Source organism: Scaptodrosophila lebanonensis, unplaced genomic scaffold (assembly GCF_003285725.1).
Source record: "Scaptodrosophila lebanonensis strain 11010-0011.00,11010-0021.00 unplaced genomic scaffold, SlebRS2 tig00000053-arrow-pilon, whole genome shotgun sequence".
NCBI lineage: Eukaryota > Metazoa > Arthropoda > Insecta > Diptera > Drosophilidae > Scaptodrosophila > Scaptodrosophila lebanonensis.
The window spans coordinates 8,203,626-8,228,323 of NW_022060548.1; the positions used below are offsets into that span (position 1 = coordinate 8,203,626).

General features: G+C 36.9%; 1 protein-coding gene across 14 annotated transcripts in view; it reads left to right on the forward strand.

The window, feature by feature from the left end:
* Positions 1 to 24,698, forward strand: part of LOC115623726 (TLD domain-containing protein 2) — a 127,050-nt gene that overhangs the window by 34,235 nt on the left and 68,117 nt on the right. For 11 of the 14 annotated variants that reach the window (XM_030518209.1, XM_030518213.1, XM_030518215.1 and 8 more), the window contains 2 exons: positions 15,623 to 15,924; positions 16,004 to 16,527. The exons of the other annotated variants lie outside the window; for them this stretch is intronic. In XM_030518209.1, the coding sequence (XP_030374069.1) occupies positions 15,670 to 15,924; positions 16,004 to 16,527 (779 nt within the window). In that variant the 5' untranslated portion in view covers positions 15,623 to 15,669. The remainder of the gene's footprint in view (positions 1 to 15,622; positions 15,925 to 16,003; positions 16,528 to 24,698) is intronic. 14 annotated transcript variants of the gene reach the window in all.

Sequence of the window (24,698 nt, forward strand, 5' to 3'; positions counted from 1 at the left end):
AAAAAAATTAAAAAAAATAAATGCATTAATAACGTTTAAAATCAATACGGAAATGTACGCACAGAGAGCAGAGCATCCACAGACACATGTACTCTCGCATCAACCCGCACAGACACTCAAATAAATACGCGTAGATACTTTTGTATCTGTTCATTGATTTTGACTGACAACGACATGCGTTCGCTGGGCGTTCGCAGCACATTTAAATGAATCTTCATACTTTATAAAGCATTACATTTTTTCCATCTCGCTGTGCGTGCAATGCAACCATAAGGAAGCAAAAGCGACAGGAATCTTCTTGATGTTGCTTTGTATCTTTGTATATGTACTTATGTGTATGTGCTTAAATACTTTAATAGTCATGCCCTGCAGAATGCTTTGCGGGCTCTTTGTCGTCGTTGGCGTCTGTAAAACATAAATATCTTTTGAGTTATGGCACGGTTGTCAGTATTTATAATAAATTTCCACACATTCTACTTAACTATTGAAATTGATATTTAATAGACATTTCAATTGATTTATTTGTTAGTTCTGTTGATACTTAAGTTTATATGTTTGCATTTGCTACGCCCGCTACACATAAACAAAAATATAAACGAATTCTATTGAGTTGTGTGATCGACTATTGAATACACTTTTGTGCAGATTTTGCCACTCAGTTACATTTCAGGACAGCTTGTTGTTGATCGCAGTTGCCTACAGAAAATAAAAGTTCTTTTTGTTATTAACTAACAGCTTAGAAGCTTCTTAAGGCCGCCTCAGTATTGAACTTAAATTAATCTGCGAAGACAATTTAGAAATTTCTGAACTCTTATAGATTTTACAAATGTAGAAGAAATTACAGGCAAGACTATAAATAATATATATTACTATAATTCTTCATTAAATCAAAAATCAGTATTGCTCAAAAATTCTCAGTTTGACGGTTGGACAGGATTTCTTAATTCCTCTCCAAGTCTGTCACAAACGTTTTGAAGAACCTCATCCAACATTTCACACTTTTTATTCAAATCGCATATTTGTAAAAGAAACCATCTGCCGACTTTTTGTTATTTGTTTGCGGTTCAACTTGGCGTGAAAAAATATCATAATTAAATAAATAAATACACAACAGATCTACAAGTATTGTATATCATATCTGAGTGCAACAGACAAAAAGTAATCTAACTCTGACCGATCCCAATTGATTTATTGTTGACGGTGATGATTTAATTTCGCGTACTTATACTATTTTTAACCTCCAAGTATCGCACTTAGACATGCACTTGTCTCGAGAATATGTATATAAAAATAAATAAACATTTTACAACTTGACCAAATGTTGTTTTTAGTGTTTCCTAAATAAATTTACAAAATATAAATTTTGAACTCAACCACTTGGTGCCAAATCTGAGCGCTAATTGCAAAATCCGCCACCACACTCCAATGATTTTGTGCAATGCTTAATTATAGATGCTCTGTGGATATGAGGACTTCAAGTAAAAATTTTGGCATTTAGCTAAGGCCAAATCACGTCAGTAGAAGCAGCTACTTTCTATTAAAACGAGATGCGCATTTTAAAAAATAAAAAAAATACGAGAAAATATGCTAAATTTATTGGCCCATAATATTAATAATGTTACGCGCCTGTGCGAGCAATCGAAGCAATAAGTAATATTCCCCATACTTTGTATGCCGTGTGGCCAATCAGCTATTAAAAAATTCCAGAATGCTTTACAAAAAACACTTCCAGGGAGGGCTGACTAACACCCACCGCCCTAACTTGTCCCATCGATGAAGTGCGTCAGCGTCAGAGTCAGATCAAGCGAAAAGGTTGTCAACTAACGAAACAGATTCAATTGTTATGCAAAGCGCGTGTCACGCGAAATATATACTCATAGGTACTAAAGTACGATATATAGTTGTGGGGATATATGTATGTACGAGTATATTAGACTGGTTCTCACGTGAAATTATTTACATTTCAATTTTCTTTGGCATTTATTTTTGGAGATTTAAGTTTGAAAAACTTGTACCTATCCTTTTTTGAAGAATCCTCCCTTTACTCCCTATAGTACAAGTCTTAAAATTACAGTTTTTCATTTGTCGATGCGCCCATAATCATTCATATATTTGATTAAGCCTTAATAGTATTCTGCTAGCTGTCTTTACACATAAAATTTATTATATTTTGTGATCTACAGCAACTCCTTATAAGATCTATTATCGAAGACGACTTTAATTATATTATAAATAATAGCTCTAATCTATCTGTGTTTTTATGAAACTAGAGATATAAACTATTTTTGTGGCTTCATCTGATAAAATTACTCTATTATCTTTCTTTAGAAATAGTTATTCTACGAAGATACCGCAAATAATTTATTCATCTCTTTATTGATCTTCACTTGTACACTACAATATTTTTATTTAACTTTAATTTGATAAAAATATTCAAAATGCTTTCTTTGAAACTTATTCAAATTACTTGTATTCATTGAGAATCTACAAATATACATAGATGAATTCTAGTTAACTTAGAAATATTAAGGGTATATTATGTGGCCATAATAGGAAAGAAGAAAGCTTTTATGCTGGCAGGACAGACTAAGTATATCGATCAATAGAGAATTGCTCAGCAAGATACACAGAAAAGCAGACGATATTGCCAGAAACAGCAAACCCAGATGTTAATAGCCTTTATGACCTACCTCAATGCTACCTTATTACCTGCTTTTAGGCAACATATTGTTATATTGTTATCAATTATTTTTAAGAGCCAGTCTAATTTATACAATATGTACTAGCCTGTCCATAAAAAGTTCTATAAATCCGCCTTAGAGGCACACATGTCGTAATAAGCCGACGAAGCTGCAAGATTTAATTGCGAGGCGGGCGCTTGGCAACAAAATTTCATAATCCGTCACCGTGACATCTGAGCCGATTTGTGGCTATGTGGTAGGTGTGTGTTTGTCAATTTGTTTGATAGAATGAACCTGTGCCTATGAACACCCCAAGAATGCCGTCGAGCAGCTGACTTGGAATTCGACGTACTTTCAACCGCGCAGTTAACTGAGTTGCTTACGGCTTTTGTCAACAATAATTTATAACATTTAAAAGCTATGCAATGAACAACAAATTGTACGCAGTTTGTAAACAAAAGTTTTTACTATTATGGCGGAAGTCGTTGGTCGACGCAAAACGCAGCCACAATTCAACAAACCCCCATTGTTGGCAAACCAGTTCGGCTCACATCTACAAGTATTTCGAACGCGCTCAATCAAACTCAATCAATCGACAACTTTGTGTTCCGCACTGCCAGATAAATGAATAATAAATACAAATATTGCTTACAAGTGCGCAAACAAACGGAGACGGAACCAAATTAGCGCAATATAGCGGTCTCTATAGGTGACACAGAACGGCTAGTAAGCCTCGGGGCAACAAAAAAAAAAAAACCAGCGACAGAAACAAAACTGAACGGAACTATCAATTTCCATGCGAATTATTAACAAGCATTGTTGAGTTATTTATTTGGTTCTGGTTTCAATTACACATCTATATTCCATTTAAATGCATTCTTTAATTTATGAATTTAAAACCAAACTTGTTGTCGTATTGAGTGTTCAGAAATTTATAAATATGGGCAAATAGTTGTTAATAGTTATGAGTGCAGAAAAATGATTGATGCTGCCGATCGATACAGGCGCCTAAACAGTGTTCATAAATGTTGAATTGTTGCAAGAACTTTCCAGCTATGAAGTGTTGGAAATTGCATTTCTAAGAGAAGCTCTTAGAATATCTATATTCTTCCAGTAACAAATATTTTTAATGTTATTTGGGATTTCACAAAATAAATTCAATACAATTTGTATATACCTAAGCGACACTTCTATTTATATAATGTTTGGTTAAGTCGTTCATTCTCCCCAATATACTTGTAGACATCTTTGTTTTTCGCAAATCTTCTTATTTTAAAGGCAACAGTTTTTACCCGATTTCTCATATATTTATGCTATAATAGCAACAAGCTATTACACACTATAGCTTGAAAAGCGAAATGCTTACATATATCTAATAAGGAACCTTTCCTATATGCATTTTTTCAGTTAACCTCTAGCTATTTGATTAAGTCAAGTAGAACTCATACAAATATTGATAAAGATGCTCAAGTGTTTTGATTTTCATGGCAAGTGCAAATTATAAACATACTATGCATTTCAAAATTGATATGTCCTGAAGAGTATAGTCAAAAAGTCAAGTACACTCGAGTAGGTACGTAAAGAGTTAAATACAGCCATTAAATATAATACAGTATGTCCCACAAGTTTGGGCCAAGAATTTACAATTTCAACCACAAGTGATGAAGATCTGAACGCGAACGATTTTAATTGGACTCAATTTTTTAAAAGAAGAACTTATTACCCCAAGCATAGCAAGTAGGGCTATCGATTTTAGATTGTATTTACCCTATCAGTGATTGTTTTTAATAATATATCTAAAGCTTCATTCAGCAATTTTCGGAAACAAATTTTTAGATCACTACTTTTATAATAGAGATGGCTGTGGCTTTTAGTGATGCTTTTCCGATCTATGTAATATTTATCTACAAAAAAAATCTCATCTCATCTAAATCTCTTTCACTATTTAGTTCTTTAATCAAACAATGTGATTTTTCTTTGGTCCATTATATGATTGCTTCCAAAGATATCTTCTTAGATCTTAATTCTTCAGATCAATTTGAAAATCCAGGTCACATTGAGATTACTGAGAGATTACATTTGGTATTAATTGTGCCTAATAGTTTTTAAACAAAGACACCTACAATTAGACCTTATTTATTCAGACTTCTTTGCAAATCTTTGTAAGCATACACAGTGAATACCTATATTTTTTTAGAAAACTGTATTTAATAGTTTTGTTTGGATAAAAGGCATTGAAAATGTTTTTGCATATTCTCGCCTAACATGCGGGTGATTGCCTTCAACTTTCAAGCTCACTAAGTACCTGTAGTACCGGGTAGTGTGGGTTATTTAAGTGCCTTGTAGCCGTAAATACCTCGCCTAGCCTGCATCCGATCACTACCGGACTGTTAAAGCTATCGAACGCTTTAGTTCAGTTCAATGATTTTGCGCCTAAGGTGCGGCTTCAACTCGATCTGCACGCCCCCTCCCCCCTCTGTTGGCCATATTTTACGCTCGTTAAAGCCGATTTAAGTGGAGTGCACTAGCCATGTGTAAACTGGTTAGTTTATGACTGAATGGACGGCAACAAGCGGCCAGTTGCGTTATTTATAATGTGTTGTTAACTAAGTCAAGCTATTAATAAAGCCGCCCCCTTATATTGGCACGAAACACGACTCTCGAACGACAGGCTGGTCGAAGTATGTTATTCAATAGAATTTTTTTTTCTTTTTTTGCCAAGCCGAGCCTGCAAGCTGATGCAATGTTTTTACAATTTTGCACAACAGCCTAGAGAATGGCGGCAGTTCCTAAAAGGAAATGCGTGTGATCCGCTCTAACAAAATTTATCTATTCACTGTGTATTGAAGATACAATAGCGGGTAAAAGAATTCAAACAAGTTGAGAGAAAACAATATACAACGGAACAGATCATCTCCAAATCTTCCGAATAAAAGATTAACAAGGAAAGGACAATTTTGGATCTTATTACTTATTACTTGAAAAAATTACAAAATACATTTTAAATATATCATCTGTTGAAAGCTTGTGGGAAATAGTAGGCTTCAATTAATGGTATTCAAAATATCAAATTGTTCATAATGAAAGGTTAAATCTTTTTAGATTAGAAAAATTCCTACCATTTGAAAATGTATAGGAAAGTTTATGGGAATAAATTAAAGGTGTAATAAATAAAATCCCATTTAAAATTAAAGCTAAAAGCTGCTTTTAATTGAATAAATTGTGAGCTAGATAGATTTCAAACTATCACAATAAATTATAGATCGTTTAAATAACAGAACATTCGTTCAAAGTGAAAGCTTTATTCATTCTTCATAAACTGTAGATAGTTGAGAAATGATACATACCAAATGTGGTAAGTGTTTTTGATATCCAGTCATCCATATAGACAGACGAACATGTCTTGATTGAATTCCCTGGTCATTTTGATTGAAAATAGATATACCCGTATGTATACTTTATAGTATCGGGGATGCTCTCTTTTGCCTGCCTTTTATAATTGGGCTTTTCGAGTGCAGATTAGAAAAAAACTACTCAACTACTGCTATGGTTCGCATAATTTTTGCCACTACTGTAAGTCTACACACACACGGACTTGTAGTTATCGTTGCTTTCATTGGGCGCTATTCTCCCCCAAATCGGAAACAAGATACGTATTGCTTATTGAATGCAAACTCGGAAAACTATATACGAGTATGTATATACATGTATATTTTTTTCCATAAACAAAACATACTAGTGCAGGTGAAAAAAACAGAAATAGTGCAAACAAAGAGGCCCACTTCGATCGTATCCAACAGATAGGCTCGTACACTTGTCAATTGACTGGCGTTGTTTACTGACTCTACTGCGTCATTCGAGCAGCTCTCTACTTGACACTTTGCTAATGACAACGCCCGCTAAAACAGTAGCCCAACAAAAACAGCAACTACAACAAAACACATGTAGATACATTTGTATCTGCATCCAATCGTATGGGCAACACAGTTCAACGGCACCGCTCCATGCCGGTGCGGGTGCACATGGCGACCAGTTTTGTAATCCACAAGTGCAACAAAATTGTCAACAATAATAACAATAATAAAAGGCGCTTGCCGAATTAATTATACAAATTTTGTGATTTATAGCGTAAAATTCGCGACTTGACAGCCATACGCACTACTGCATGCGCCGCTAAATTGTTATACATACAGTGACGAACAAAATTATTGGCACAGTTGGCATGTCTGACTTTCGCACAGTGTTTCTCCATGAAATATGGTGATATTTAAATAAAACAAATTTTATTCATATACATTGATCAATTTCCTACTAAAATTACTTTATTTCATTCATTTATATTTTTCCATTAATTTAAGAAAATTAAAAATATAAAAAAACAGCCGTTTTCGCCTGAACAAAATTATTGGCACACTTAACCAAAAATACTTAAAATTAACATAAATAACCGTTTTTAAACATAAATTAATATTTTGTGGCTAAGCCCTTAGGTTTAATGACTGCTTCCAAGCGTCTGGGCATCGAAGAAACCAAACTTTGAGTGGTTTCTGATCCAATATTGCGCCACTCCTCCACCAGTGCCACCTTCAGCTCGGCCTTTGTAGATATAGCGCGTTTTTTTTCACGTCTATCTAATTCTTCCCACAAATGTTCGATGGGGTTTAGACCTGGAGATTGGGGCGGATGCAGCAAAGTATGTTTTACATGATGTGCAAGCCACATGCGCAGATCATAAGCCGTATGCTTTGGGTCATTGTCGTGTTGAAACGTGAACGTGGCTGGTATGTTCAACTTTTCGGCATTTTTTTTTAGATTTCTCTTAAGGATATCTAAATAATACTTTTTGTCCATAGTTCCTTCTATAAACTCAAGTTCGCCAACACCACCAGCGGACATGCAGCCCCACACAATGACGCCTCCACCACCATGCTTTACAGACATAGCGATGTTTTTTTTTTCCAGTTCCGTATTAGGCTTTCTCCAAACAGTTTGGCGGCCATCAGATTGAAAAATGTTGAATTTACTTTCATCGGAAAAGATGACATTGTTCCAAAAGTCCATCGGCTTACTCAAATATTCGTTTGCATAGGCTAAGCGCTTCTTCTGGTTGACTTTTGAAATAAGTGGTTTTCTTCTAGCAACGCGGCACTTGTATTTAGCTTTGTGCAGTGTCCTCCGAACCGTAATCGGGTGAATATCTTTTCTAAATTCATTTTTAACCTGAGCTGCAATCTGTGTTGAAGAGATTTTTGGGTTCACCTTCACCTTCCTGATGATCTCGGTGCGTTCCCGGTCGGTCAAAGCCTTGGGTCGACCAGTGTGCTTAGCACTCTCCAATGTTAAGGCTCCTTTAAAACGCTGGACAATGCTCCGAATGGTAAACCGGCTTCTATCCATAATTTCTCCAATCTCAGCATATGATTTGCCTTGATTATGCAAATACAAAATTATTTTCCGCTGAGATTCAGTGGTTTCCTTTTGTTTTCCGCTCATTTTGTTAAAATCTTAGAGATTTTGCTTATAAAAAAAGGCACTGCGTGGTTTTTAACTCAAACATTTACAACTATGTCATTCCAAATATAAACATAACGGGGTTTTGAAAAAAAAGTTTGCCATATTGTTGAAATTTTGAAAATATAGTTCACTATTACCCAAGTGTGCCAATAATTTTGTTCAGGCGAAAACGGCTGTTTTTTTATATTTTTAATTTTCTTAAATTAATGGAAAAATATGAATGAATGAAATAAAGTAATTTTAGTAGGAAATTGATCAATGTATATGAATAAAATTTGTTTTATTTAAATATCACCATATTTCATGGAGAAACACTGTGCGAAAGTCAGACGTGCCAACTGTGCCAATAATTTTGTTCGTCACTGTAGATATATTGTGTATTGTATTGTATCTGAGCAGATTTCGTAATAAAATTTATGAACTTAAGGCGCTTATACGCAATTGTTTGGCAAACTGGTTTGTCACTCTCGTCATGGATCAAATTAATGTCCAAATGGAACAATCCGGGAGAGCGGCAGCAGCTTTTATAAAACAAATCGAAAGTTCTAGTAACTCGAGCCATTTGGCATATTTGCACGCTCTGTGGCCAGCTGCTTATTATAAATACTATGCGGCGTTTATGGCGGGAGGATGTCATGAAAACGTATCAAAAATTGTGTGAAATTTTTACAAATTACAAGTTTCTTGCAACCCACAAAGGTTGTATATCAAAATGTAATGCCTTAATATGATGGTCAAAAATTGTATTCAACTGTAAGAGCCGCTTGAAACTTTTTGTACACTAGGTGGCAACTCTGAATTGTAATTTTAACCAGTTAGTGTTCCATTTTAATAAGGCAAGGGCAAATATTTTTGCTGCAAATTCTATATGGCGTTTTTGGCGAGAAGAACCCTTTGTGGCTTTTTGTGCATTAGCTGACAACTCTGAATTGTAAAGGAAAGCCTCTATGTATAAAATTAAATATAAAGTGTTCATTTTCGGTTCTTTGTCATGCATATAGTATATATCGACAACACAGAAACCACGAACAAACTCTTTCATTTGCATGAACAAATATGTTTGGCCAACACCCATGTACGTTTTGAACAAAAAACTCACTTCTATTAGCGTATCTTTAACTGAACAGCACATCGTGTATCTCACACACAATATAGGGGTTGAGAACACGCAACGTCAGCTTCAATTGTGATGAAGCTACACTCAGAAAAATAGACTTTTTATATAAAAAATTTAAAAAATAATACAACTTATTATAGGTGATAAAAAAAATATTTTAGCGTTTGCAGAATAACTGAATAATAATAACAATAGTAAAAACAATAAGGCTTTATTAAACATATAATGTACCACTTATATGAACTGTAGATTAAGTTTCATAGGAATTCCAATAATTATTCAAATTCTTGTAATACGCGAATGCGTCGGGATTTGTGTGCTCTCTTTTAAACTTTTAAAGAAAGTTAATTGGTTCTTATATTGGCATTATAAATAATATATTGGCATTATCTTGAATTAAATTTAATAACTGCACTGCTCGTAACTCTGCTATATTTATATTACCAGGGAACTCAAGAATGTCTAATCAGAGGGTGGCTTAATAAATCAACAATCTTAACCTTGTGTGTGAAAATATTGAAAAATATTTCTATCAGTGTAGACACATTTGTATCGTCGTTTTAGTTTTCTGTTCGCCTTCTTTCGCTTTGTGTGCTCTTTTATTTATAACAATTTGTTGTGCTGTTGTATGTGCGTGCTTTTTTCGCATTTCATTTATTTTGGCCCCATAACGTGCCAGTTCCGTACCCCGCACCCCCAACATTTCCCCCCTCTACCTAAGCCGTCAGTTGCAGTCTTTATGTCTGTGTATGTCACTGCGCTCAGTGATGCGTGCGGTTTGTATCTGTGAAATACATTTTGCTTATTTGTTTGTGCATTGCACTAAAAATTGTTAACATTTGCGAAAGCGAAAGTGCAGTTTTATATACGAACGACCACACACAGAGAGACGGGGGGAGGCGGAGAGACTCGCACAACAAATTTGGTTTAGTTTTATTTATCTTTTAGTTTGCTATTAGCTTCAAGTTTCCATACTGTGTCAGCATATTTGTTTCAAAAAGAGCTGAGACTACATTTCACACATAGGTTCGTAATTGAGGCAATTGCAGATAGTTATTAATCAATGATTTATAACTGCTGGCGAGGCAAAGTTTAGAAGCAAATCAGAATTTAAATTAGAAAAATCAGCAATAAATTAATTAAGTTTATAGAGTGCTGCAAAATTGCTGATAAAACAAACAAATAAAATATGAGATCATTGTTATTGATAAAAAAAAAATTTAAATAAATAACAATAATTAAAAGAAAACATAAGGGAAAAATGAATGAAAATGAAAAATATAAATGGAACTAGTAAAAACATTTTAGAAATAATTAAAAATATAAGAACTGATAGATACTTTGGTTGTTAAGTTGAATCCAATTTGAATTTATCAGAAATTACTTTTCGTATAATATGTTTGCTTCATGCTTTTCTTGATTTTCTATTAAATTCTGAAATTAGCAATTAACATGCCGGCATAAACCGATAATAACATCATTGAATTTATGGCTAATTATATACAGAATATTATAATATTCGCATGTAATTTGTTTTTAATTTTGATGAATTACTTTCAATTTGTGACCCATGCAGGGACTCTTTTTATTTTTATTGAAATATATGTGTATATAATTATACTATTATATGCGTTATTTATTTTTTAATTGCACAAATTTTTTATAGAAAATCTGTTGGTTGACTTCATACATATTTATGTATTTTGTAATGAATCTGTCGTTAGCGTTTATTAATTTAGAGATTAGGTTTTCCTATATATGAACAATATTTGAATTATAATTTTTCAAAATAATGATAACAATGATCGAACTTTGAAATGTTTTCCAAAAGCTTAGGCAAAACAGGTCCAATGTTAAAAGAAAATGATGAAAAAATATGCCCTCAAATTAAAAACAATTAAATTTTAAATCCAATTAAAACTATTATTTTCAAGCAAAATTTCAAGCTATACCTCTTAATCAAAAATTGTGTATCCTTGGTGTATAAAATGAGTAACCCAATCAATCCTCGAAACTTCGTTTCTAGTGTAGCATGGAATTTTTTCGCTCAACTCCGTATTACCCCTAGCGGAGGTCAAAGTTTATCAATAGGTTCGGAGAAGCTTATGCAAATAAATTGCAAATTGCAGCTGCGTGGATCTGCAACCGATCCCATTGTGCTTGTCAGGCAGGCAGGCGGCAGCCAGCCTCGTTTATCTGTCAACAATAATTTTGTTGGACCCCAGTCGTTAGTCTCGCGATGCTATATGCCCGATGCCCGATGCTCGATGCCTGATCGCCTTGTATGGGGCACGACTTCGTCATCATTATTTTTATAGTCGGCGGCGGCAGCATTCGCTTGTTTGTTGCTTTGCCACTTGAGTGTGAAAAACGGGCATGTAAAATGCGAAATGCATGTCGCTTGGATTTATTTATAAATCGACCATAATGACGACTGCATTGTCCAAATAGTTAAACCATATTTCCATGGCATCGCTTTCCGTTGACGTTGACTGAGCTTATCAATCCATTCCTCTCTAGCTGCTCGGACTCCGTTTGCTTATCACGTGCTGTAGTTTTCCATTGCGTTTGTTTTTCGCGATTTATGATGTTGAACTTTATGCGTATGGAAAATTTTATTATTATAGACCCGATTTGCTTTTATCAGTGCGTTTGCCTGATTAAGGGCCATAGCTTCGAACAATAAATAGTAATCGTACCAGTTTTGGTTTTCCAGCTAGCCGTGACATTGACACACTCGCCGCCATCCAAATAATTTTTATTCATTTATGCATGTTGCACAATCGAATGCGACAAATGCGTGCCTCAACAACGACTGTCAATAATGCGACCAATAACTAACTTTTTTGTTGTTGTATTTTTTTGCTGCTGCTGCTGTCTCAACACATTAATCTCAACGCCAGAGCAGATCGCATGCTAATGTGCCTCTTCAGGCGAGCATAAATTATTGCTCGCTTTCATTATACTCGTACCAACATAAGTAATGTGAGCAGAGTTGTCAACGCAGCTCGTTTCGAACGAATGAAAAATATATGGCTTCAAAGATGGGATCAATCTATTTATATTAGACGATATCTAAGCTTTCAATCTTAAGCTATTACATGCTTTGCTCGAATATAACTTTCACAATTCTTCTCATAAAGATTAAAGATTTAAAAACAAAATTCTCCTCATTTGTATTTGATTTGCATATTATGTTGAAAGTCCTTTCCATCATCTTTCGATTATCATTAGTGATGCTCTTTGGAAATCTTCTTTATAGATTATAAGCTATGAAAAATGTTGTCGATAACTTGAAATTCTGTGATGATTCTTTCGAAACATTTCATTCTTTTCATAAATATTAAAGATTAAAAAATATAGTTCTCATTTATATTTGATTTGCATATTATGTTGAAAGTCCTTTCAATCATCTTTCGATTATCATCTATTAAAAGTCTACTTCATAGACTAATTACTTAACGATGCTCTTTGGGAATCTTCTTTATAGATAACAGGCTGTGAAGAATGTTGTCGATAACTTGAAATTCTGTGATGATTCTTTCGAAACATTTGATTCTTCTCATAAATATAAAAGATTAAAAAAAATGCTTCTCATTTGTATTTGATTTGCATATTATGTTGAAAGTCCTTTCAATCATCTTTCGATTATCATCTATTAAAAGTCTACTTCATAGACTAATTACTTAGCGATGCTCTTTGGAAATCTTCTTTATAGATAACAGGCTATGAAGAATGTTGTCGATTATTTGAAAGTCTTTGATGATTGTTTCGAAACATTTGGTATCATTTAATACTCTGCTTAGTACTTAAACAGTAGTACAGTCTTTATAAATGTTATGTTAAGTCTTATCTAAAGCCTTAATATAAGTATGTAGCTTTGCAAAGATTTGTAGATTTGGAAACTGATTCAACAAAGCCCTCTTTCTTCCACTTTCTATCGATATTATTAGTCTTGCTTTAAAAGCCATTTCGCAACACTACAACGAGCATTTATTATTATTAAGGTGCGTCTGCAAACCCACAGCTACGCAACTCTGCTCAGCTCTAGCCTGGCCTGGGCCGGTCTTGTCTGCTGCCTTCATGGCTTCGTGCAATTTGAAAAATCTCATTGCTCACGCCCTAGACCTTTGCGGACTCGCCTTGTCCACAAACTTCAGACGACGATGACGATGGCAACGGCGCCGACAACGCGGACAGCTCATGCATGAACTTTGCCGCGAGTGTTTTTTCGCATTTTTGCATTGAAATGTAAAGTGCCTTGAGACTGACCGGTTGCGACCAGTTGCAATTATCGGAGGCAAGGTTGTGCGTGGCTTTAAACCAATTCAATGGCTAGACAAGTGTGTAGCTCGGCTTGGCTTCCTACAACACACAGACACACACACACATGTAGTACTTGGGGCTGATAAGGCTAGAGCTTATAGGCGTCGAGTGTGTCAAATCAACGTGTACCCCCTGAAGTGCTATTGTAAGTGGTTTACTAGGGAATTGCCTAGTTTCCCATACCCGTAAAGGTCGCTAATAACTGTACTTACCTTGACATAACTACCACTTGAGCGTGCACATATATCTAATCACAATTTTTAAGCACTAAAATATCACATTAAGTCGCTGATATCAACGCCCACTTCATTTGCGAAGACAAAGAAAAATATACACATGTATAATATAAACAACATTTCAAAACGCTTCTCACCAACAATTGGCCGTCTAATGACCCGTCTCAATTATAACGCTCGGGTCAAGCCCCATGCAAATCAGCAAAGCGGGCATTAGCAATAATTTTAAATAAACTACAACTAATTACAGTCACGCCTATGATCTATTGTCGTGTGAATTAAAAATGATAATAGCCAAGCCACACGACCCGAACTCTGGCGTCAAATTGTAACGCTCTCTCGTCTATGGCTAACAGTTTATACACAACAACTAATTGCATTAGCTGGCTTGTTGTACGACAAGCCTTTGTTCTAGTAATTCCCCCCACCAGATACAGATCTCTGTGTAAAACAACACAAACAACACTTTTATTTTCGCAGGCAGTCAGCGTGTCTTAAATCGCCACCAAATCCCCATCCAGCATTTGTTGTTTTCATTGAGATTTTACGGGGCGTAGTAAATGATGAAGCTACTAATAGTTGTCGTAGGTTCGCACACAATTGTCTTGTCATGAAGCCCCAACGACGACTCAAATCGCAGCTATAAGCCCGAAGCGTTGCTCAAAGCATATTTGTTTAAGACACAATTGTAATATTTCTGGAAATAAATGTAGAAACATTAAGCTTAGTTGTACAAAGATTGATTGGGTAATTCAATTTTCTCGATCACAAACTTTTCTTCAGATACAAATAATTTTTCAGAAAACATTAAATTTTTAAGCTCTAGAATTCTTTAACAGGAACAGAAAAGTTGAATGAGGGAACTGAGAAATATGTATAATTGCAGTAAAAAGTACGTCGATAGTACTCTATAGAGATAGTTCATCATTTTCTCAGTTATCTCCTTAGCGCGAGAATTTTAAAATATATCTAAAAATTTAAAGTAGGTCGTATGTTAAAAACACAATTAAATTGCTTTATTTTCTCAAACTCTAGATATATATTTTTCGAGGGGTAAAGACTATTGAAAGGGAATATGTTTGTATTAAGAAGAAACCTAGATCATTGTGTTGGCTGCAATTTTTTATATTACTTCAAAGCTTTGCTTTCAAAGGCGTACCTTTCGATTGCAACCTTTAAGAACTCTGCGGCTATTGAAAGGGAATATGTTTGTATTAAGTAGAAACGTAGATCATTGGGTTGGCTTCAATTTTTTATATTACTTCAAAGCTTTGAAGAACTCTGCGGCGTAGCGTATTAATGGCAAGTCAGTTCAACTGACTCCGATTTTTTCAATGCTGTTAGGCCCGCCGCCTTATAGGCAATGCTGCTGCTGATGTTCGATAATTGAGTTGCTCGTACGGTATGCGCTTAGATATTCAAGCGGCGATATCGCGCATATAGTATATGTACAAGTATGTACGTATACATATGACTATATTTTTTTCTGTTCAAAGCAATCGTTCGTTCCAAGTGAGCGACAATGGCCTGCTAATTACAGGCAGCGCTAATGTCGGTTCAATGGAGTTCATTGAAAGTAAAAGTTTTGCGTGTTTGTGAAACAAAATAAGCCCCTCACCCGCATCCCGTCAGCAATTGGAGCGCAGCAATTACCTATGCGATGATAGATACTCGTAGATAAATAGTATTGCAAGTCACATTTTGAATGAATATATATTTATTAATGATGATCGACGTAATATTTGCAGCGTTAAGCCATTAACTAAGTGTCCAGTGATCAGGGGACTAAGTCAAGATGAGCATCATAGATAGCGGCAAATATCGGCTGCGCAAGGATTGGGCCAGCGCCTCCATACCATCATTGGTCAATATCGATGAGCATGGCGACGATGAGACAGAGAGCTCCATGAATATAACGGCACCAGTGCCACCACAGAAGCCACCGCGACGCAGTTCGCTGGCATTGGGTCTGTTCTCGAGCAAATCGGACAAGAGCCAGAAGCGACGCAGCTCCATAGCGGTCTCATTCCTCAGACGCGATAGCAGCAAAGTAAGTCCGAACCACTAATCCCATTACCTATCCCGCTCTTAACTAAAACGTCCCTTTGTTTTATTTCTATTGCTTGCAGAACTCCACCAAAGAATCATACGAATCGGCTGTGCGCGTTGAGAAATCCGATGGTTCGAACACACCCGCAAATAATAGCTCCGACATAGTCTATAGCTCGGAGGAAAATATACGTGCCAGTTCACCCAATGATCCCAATAAGGTCACATATTTCGAGGACGGCACACAGACCCGCAATGTGGTCAAGGGCATGAATCCCTATGAGACTCCAAATGATCGTGCCCGACGCCGTCGTAGCTCTTTGCAGACCAAGCTTGATCGCCATCGTCGCAAGAAAATGGAATTCAATCAGATAAGCCTGGACTCGGGCGTCAGCTATAGCGAGTCGCAGACCGATTTGACCAATGATAGTATGGCTGGACAGTCCGGCCCATCCTCTGCCAGCAATTATGCCTCCAATGGCGATAATAATAATGAGGATGACGACGACGACGATATTGTCGATCCCAGTCATATCGAGTATTTTCCGCGCGAGAAACGTCATTCGTGGTGGAATATTTTTGTGCCAGATAATTTCAAGACCAGGTTGGCTATACTTCTATACACATACATACATACTATATCCATATACTTAGTTCTTATTATTTATGTCTAACAAACGCTAACAAATGCATTTTGCGGAATGTGCCCGTTTGGGAGGCCTACAGTGCCCCAAATTCTTGTGAATGAATAATTGTGTGGAACGTTCAAAAAAATAACATACAAGTATATTATTTTGTAAATAATTGCTGGCAGCCTTAACACACCCATTCATGGAGCGAGGCAGGTGGGCGCCGCATTTCCTGTTTTCAAAAGTTATTAACAGCAACTCTTGGTAGGTTGTCACATACTTCAAAAGGCTGTTTATTTTAAGCATAACTCAACAGCCAGTTAGCCATAACGACTTGCGGCATTCATCATATGGCCTCTTCTCTGGTAATTTATTGTTTAATCAGATGCGTCACTGTAGTTTTCGAACAAAGGGAGTTATGTTATTTTTGCAGGATATCTCTTTTCTTTTGCTTACCAATATCACAAACTTGTTTTCAGACTTCAATATAAAGGCTATCTAATGAAGCAGATTTTTTTCAAAAAGACCATTTCGGTTCGGAATGACATTCTTTAATCAGGCCTGTGAGATTTATTATATAAGCCTTAAAAGTCTTTAATTTGATCCCGCAAGTACAAATCTTAATGTTTCCGGCATTTCTCAAATGATTTCAAAGCGTTTTTACAATAACGTTATTTAACATCTTTTTGCTGGAAAGCGTCTCATAACATTGAAGAATATGACATATATATTTGACTTTAAAACGAAACACCTGAAAGAGAGAATTACATTTCTTCAATGATAAACCAAAACCTCTATAAGAGTTTAGTCATGAAAGTACTTCTATGAAAGTGCTTCGAAATGGTTGAAAAAAGAACAGCAAGGTACACTGGAAGTGGAATGACAATCTCTTAAGTCCAATTCTCTTACATGTTTTGGAATGGCTTGAAAATGGAAAACACTGTCCGGAAACATTTGGAATACGACACAGTCCTGTTTCAATTTACTTTGCAGTCCCTTTAAATCCATTTAATATCATTTCACGCTTCAATTACGGTTATGTTGGTGAAGCGTTCAAGTTCATGGCTCCACAGCCTCAGTAAGTATTGAATAGATTATATATTCGCTGAAAAGGGAAGGGCTCAGTAGGAGTAAAGTAAAAGACAATAGTCGCGGACCGCCGTGCGTCTGTTCGCTTTAGAGTTTTATTGGAGACTGACACTTTTGCTATACATATTCTTTATGCTTACATTCGTATGCAACAGTGACAGATAACTTGTAGATAACATAAGATTATTATCTGCTTATATTAACATGCGTGCATTGGTACTTATGTTTGTATTGATTTTCAACACCCTTCCTCAATGCAAACATGTTTTACAAAAATTTTCAAATCAAATTTAACAGCTTTGTAAAATGAACATGCTTCGCTTTAGGGAGATTTTTCGTTAAAATATCAGCTATCATTTCATTGGTTGATGTATACTGTAAAACAATTTGTTCTTCGTTTACAACCTGTCTTGCAAAATGATATCTAATATCAATATGCTTTGTTCTTTCATGGTGTACAGGATTCTTAGCTAATTGTTGAGCACTTAAATTATCGCCATGAAGAATAGTTGGAGTACTCGAGTCACCGCAGCCAATCTCCACTATAAGACGCCGTAGGTATATGGCCTCCTTACACGCAGTTGAAAGAGCCATATACTCCGCCTCCGTGCTGCTAAGTGCCACGCTGCGTTGCTTTTCAGATCGCCAGGATATGGGTCCTCCAGCCAAGTAGTATACATAGCCAGTATACGACTTGCGATCGATGCGGTCGCCACCCCAGTCTGCATCCACATAGCCGGTAAGGGGTTGTCCACACTCTTTGTAGTGCAACTTCAGGTCCACAGTTGACGCCAGGTATCGAAGCACATGTTTTACACCCACTAGGTGCTCTGCATGCGGATCTTGATTCCGTTGAGCTAACTTGGCAACGGAATGCAATATGTCTGGCCTTGTTGTAAGCGCCAGCCACATTAACTCGCCAATTGAAGACTGGTAGGATGCAATGTCAACCTTTTGACAATGCTCGCTGGTACATATCACTTGGAAACCAGCATCCAGTGGGGTCGCTGTAGGTCTACAGGTCTCGCATCCATGTTCACGCAATATGTCTTTGATGTATTGCGAATTGCTTAGCGAAATTTCGCCAAGCTCACCGTCGCGCTGCACTTCCATGCCAAGGAACAAATGCAGCTCTCCCTTGTCAACACATTCAAACGATGTTGTAATGGCTGACTTGATGTTGGCCAAGTCCTCTTTTGATCGGCATGCTATAATTATATCATCAACATAAACAAGGATTAATGATAAGTCACCTCTTCCGTTCCTTTTGTAAAGACACGGTTCATTTTCACATGCTACAAAATCTATGCCTTGTAGTACACAATCGAGCTTGGAGTTCCACTCGCGCCCCGACTGCTTCAATCCATATATTGCCTTTTTAAGCAATAAAGCCTTACTTGGATTATTGGGATCTGTGTATCCCTGTGGCTGCTTCATATAAACAGTTTCATGCAGGTCGCTATTCAAATAGGCGGTACACACATCTATCTGGTGAAGGTACAGCTTCAATTCCGCTGCTAACGCCAAAATAAACCGCACGGTTTCCAATCTGCAAACGGGTGAGAACGTCTCTACATAGTTCACGCCATACTTCTGGGAGCACCCTTTAGCAACGAGTCGTGCCTTGAAACGTTCGACTTTTCCATCAGAGTCACGTTTCAGGCTGTATACCCACTTGCAACCAACTGCTCGCTGATCTTTTGGTAAATCAGCCATCTGCCAGGTTTCGTTTGATTGTAGTGCCTGATATTCCTTTTGCATCGCCTCTTGCCAGAATACTGCATGTGTGCTACCAACGGCCTGATCATAGGATGTCGGAACCATTACGTCACTAGCAACCAATGCTCCAAGCACATTGTATTGCTTTCTTGGACGACCAGGTTTACCATTTCGAACAATTTTAGGCCGGCCTGGCCCAATCTTCACAGTATCCTCGTCAGAGTCTTCTTTTTCGACTGCACTCTCATATGCGTTGGAGCTGCTGTCGTCAGAACTGTGCTCACTGTCATCGTCGTCGATGCTTCTGTCACCATCCGTGTGAGTGACATGCTCTTGAACCTCGCATGCAGGAAAATCTACCGTAACGGTATCTTCATTGGTATGACCACCACAACGCTCATCAAATAGAATGTCTCGTTTTTCGACAATCGTCCTCGTCTCTGGGTCGTATAACCGATAGCCTTTGGCTGCTACCGAATACCCAACCATACGGTACTCATGCCCTTTGGGTTTGAATTTGCCTTTACGGGGACCCTTTGCAAGTGCAACTGCAATGGAACCAAAAACTTTTAGATGGCTAACACAGGGTTTCTTACCTGTCCACGCTTCCATTGGAGTCAGGTTGTTCAGTGCACTGGTAGGTGATCTGTTTCTTATGTATACTGCTGTGTTGACTGCTTCGGCCCACAAAGACTCGCCTAGGCCCGACTGCACCAATAAGCATCTGGACATCTCCGTTAATGTCCGGTTTGCTCTTTCCGCCACGCCGTTCTGCTGCGGAGTATAAGCCACGGTCAATTGCCTTGCAATACCATGGTGTTTCAGGAAACCGTTGAATGTTGTGTTGACAAACTCGCCTCCATTGTCGGTTCGAATACATTTGAGCTTTTTATCTGTTTGCCGTTCAACCAAGTTTTTAAATTCGACGAACTTACTGAACACTTCATCTTTCTTCCGCAAAAAATAAACAAATATACGCCTGGACTTGTCATCGATGAAGGTCAGAAAGTATTTGGATCCAGCAAGTGACTTCGTGTCGAATGGGCCGCATACATCAGCATGAACCAGTTCCAACAGCTCTTCGGCACGGTTAGTGCTTACCTTTGGGAATGGCTGTACATGTATTTTGCTTAGCATACACGTTTTGCAATTCAAGTTGTCTGGGAAAAAAACCTTTCCAATACCACGCACTAGCTCTTTGCTGATCACTTCCTTCAGACTGGTAAAATTTAAATGGCCATAACGCTTATGCCACAATGTACCATCTGATTCAGTTGCGGAATAACACCTATTTTGTTTGCCTTGAAACATATAAAGGTTCCCAACTTTATTCGCTTTCAGTATACACTCGCCGTTTTGTATAACTTTAGCAAAATGTGGCCCAAAATGTATAACATTGTTCTTTTGCACTGACCGGCTGACGGACATAAAGTTGCCATTCATTTTCGGTACATACAGTACATCTGACAACACCAAGGTACAAAGTTCTGTCTGTAACTTCACCTCTCCTCTGCCTTCGGCCTTCAGGAAACCAGCGTCAGCTAAACCGATCATTTCAGTGTGCGCAATAAATTTTGAAAATAACGTCTTATCGCAACACATATGGCTTGTTGCTCCGCTGTCCAGACACCACATGTTGTTCTCTATCTTTCCAACGTCCAACGCATTTAACAAGCTGCTCTGCTTTTCCATCTCTTTCTTTGTCGATTGCTTTTTCCCTTCACCGCGAATTTTCTCACGCTTGCACTGTGCCTTGTAGTGCCCTTTTTCGCCGCAGTTGTAGCAAACGACGATTTTTGAATTCCTTTTTGAATTCGCTTTGGAATGCGCGACGATCTGCTGCGTAGCTATAAATGCTCTTGCATTCTCGCTCTCTCCATCTGCATTGCCTCTGCGCTCTCCCTCTTCCATCAGCTTGATACATAACACATCAAATGACGGTAAATTGTCACGCGTCTCAATGGCGACGACAAAATTTTCGTATGGTTCGGGCAAGCTTGACAACAACACGATTGTTTTTAACTCATCATTTAATTCGATGCCAACTGTACACAAACCATCCAGAATTTCGTTAAATTCGTGTATGTAACTTGAAATGCTTTGGCCTTGAAACATGCGTTTGCCTAGCAATTTCTTGTACAGCGACACTTTCCGTACAGGTCCACTCGGCTGATGAACGTCCTTTAACTTTTTCCATGCCTCGTACGAAGTGTTGCAATTTTTAATGAAGCCCAATTGTGAAGCTTTTACACTTAGCGTTATAATTGCTAATGCCTTTTCATCTTTTGGCCTTGAACTCTCAGTATTACTAGGTTCAGCACCTGATGCCACACTCCACAATTCCGCGTGCACTAAGACAGATCGCATCTGTATGCTCCATGAGTCATAGTTATGCTCTTCCAATTTGTCTATTTGATATAGCGCACTCATTTTTTAAATGTTATATTTCTTGAGTCACCAAACGATTACTATTTCACAATACTTTGAACTTCTCCTATGAGCCTATATGCCCTGGGCCCATAACCTATTGAATAGATTATATATTCGCTGAAAAGGGAAGGGCTCAGTAGGAGTAAAGTAAAAGACAATAGTCGCGGACCGCCGTGCGTCTGTTCGCTTTAGAGTTTTATTGGAGACTGACACTTTTGCTATACATATTCTTTATGCTTACATTCGTATGCAACAGTGACAGATAACTTGTAGATAACATAAGATTATTATCTGCTTATATTAACATGCGTGCATTGGTACTTATGTTTGTATTGATTTTCAACAGTAAGCCTCTGGTCTTAACTGCTCCTCAAGCCCGACCTTAACCGCACTTTGACCGTTTTGGACCGCCCCTGCTTTGGTCATTGGTTTGTTTGTTGGTTGCCTTGCTTTGTCGTGCCACAAATAAGCCTAATTAATAGTCATCGTAATTGTAGAGACACCAATATTATTTCCTCTCAATACCCAAAACTCGCCTGCAGGCAAACCAATTAAACCGATTCTAAAAAAACAAATATAGAAAACTTGATCGCCTTGTCGGCTTTTAAATTGGACATTGCATGCTTTATGTTTCATTTTATTTACTTATGTGTCTTTTGTGTGTTGTTTTTAATAATACATAAATATTATTTATTATAATTTTTTTGTTTGTGCATCAATTTTAATTACAATAGCATTTTGTCGAAAATGTTTTTAATTTTTGTTGTTGTTGTTTATCACACTTTGTGTTGTCTTTGTCTTTGACTTTCGATTTTCATTTTGTGTACGTTCTTTTGTTATTGTTTTGTTTTGTTTGTATTTTAATTATTACACGCCATCCATTATTGTTCTTATTGTTACTTTATGCTCACATTTCACACATTATTGAGAAAAAAGAACCCAGAAACAGAGGCTGAATTGCAGGTAATTAGCAGATAAATTTGGCATTAGTACTTGTATCTATCTGTCGACGTGCTGCCCCAATTAAGACAAAAGCCAGCATGGTTATGCAGAAGAAGGCGGGAGTCTGATGGCAAAACAAATTAAATTGCGACAATAACTACAATTGCAACAATATCTAGTACAGCATTTCATTAATATTTCGTTTCATGAGAGACACAAGCCAAAGCATGGCACACCAAATTGCTTTTAGATAAGCCCCATAAAAGAGAGAGCAATCGAAATGGGAAATGGGACTCTTTCTGGGAGGGTAGTCGGAAAACTCAGACGCTGCTGCTGCTCTTTTTCTAATTGCAGCAAAGCAAATATAGATTGCAGTTTTATTGATAAAACTCAGACATGTGCTGCATGTTTGCTGTAACTGTATCTTTCGGTTACGCAAGTTAAAAGTTAAAAACGATAAAGAAAAAAAAAACAGAACAGTAGGGCGCGTACAATTCAATGCCAATTGAACTTGTAAAGAGAATTAATAGAACAACAGCAGTGTATGGAAAAATTGTTAAATGAAATGTAAACAACGATCATAACAATAATTGCCGCACAGTAAGAATATATGTATATACATACGAGTATATACATATATGTATGTATATACATATGTGCCTATGATGGCTGCACGTTTTTATGGCACGCGATAGTAAAGTGCTTCCAATATACTTATGTACTCATATAATGTACATATGTTTGTCTGACTTATGATCGAAAGAAACACGATAACTGCCACTTTAATGGAATGCTGCTCAAGATAAGTTGAGTTGAGTTCTTTACTTTCGGCATAAGTTCAATTGAACGGGTCAATGAAATAAACTACTGAACCTGTTCACTGATTGTCGTTCCCTTTGTTTAACTATTCAATGAATTTCAAATACTTATACTATAAGTATGTATTTTGAATCTGTTATTGTAATTATTTAAAATTCAATAAAAACTAGAATAGTTGCCCATAAATTTGCAAATATACATGTAAAATGTAAAGTATATTTTATGAAAAGCCATTAATAAACCCAAAATGCTTAAATGAACTTGCTTACAAAATTAGGCGAGCTTATTTCTTAAATTTTGCCGGATAATTGCGTTCATACATGCAGACGTTTGCTCATCTGTTCACTGACATGCCTAAATCATATTCTTCGATGTAGACATGTCAGTGTCAGCGTGCTCTGTTAAGTCTATCTTTGTACTGTTCAAAAGCATATCAGCGATTCCCATAAATTAAATAGCTAGTCAAATAATATACTTATTCTCCCTATTTTCAAACTCTAAAGCTAATTGGGAAAGTCGCAAAGATAATGTTTGACTACATGGGCTCCTTCCTGTCGCACCTTCCTCTATACGTTGATGTCTGACACTCAAGATTATGCGAAACATTTCTTGCTGTCTCTGTCAATTTTAATTAAACTCTGACAAACAGCCTCGGCAATAAGAAATTTAGAAATTTATGCGCCAGTTTGGAGGCGTCTTTGAAGGTGTCTCTCCGCTCTCGTCTATGCTGCTTTGTTCTATGTCACGCCGTCACGCCATTTTTGCCATTGTTGGCTAAACCTCAAGTGTCGGATCTGTAGATGCTTACCACACACAACACTCAGCACACCACACATGAACACATACACACACACCCAGGCACACACACACACACACACACCTAGGTCGCCCGCTCATGCCCATTTCCATGTACTCGCACAGTAGTTAGTTAAACACCAAAACATTTTGTGTAAATATTTAGCATATGTAAATATGATAAAGGCAGACATGCACACATATAGTATACTCGTATCTATATTCCTACACATATAGTCTTTCATATATATATATATATATGTACTTGTATATGTATGTACATTTGTGCTTTGTTTAAGCCAAAGTCTATTTGCCAAATACCTAACTAAATGGCACGAGGCATGAAGGCAAT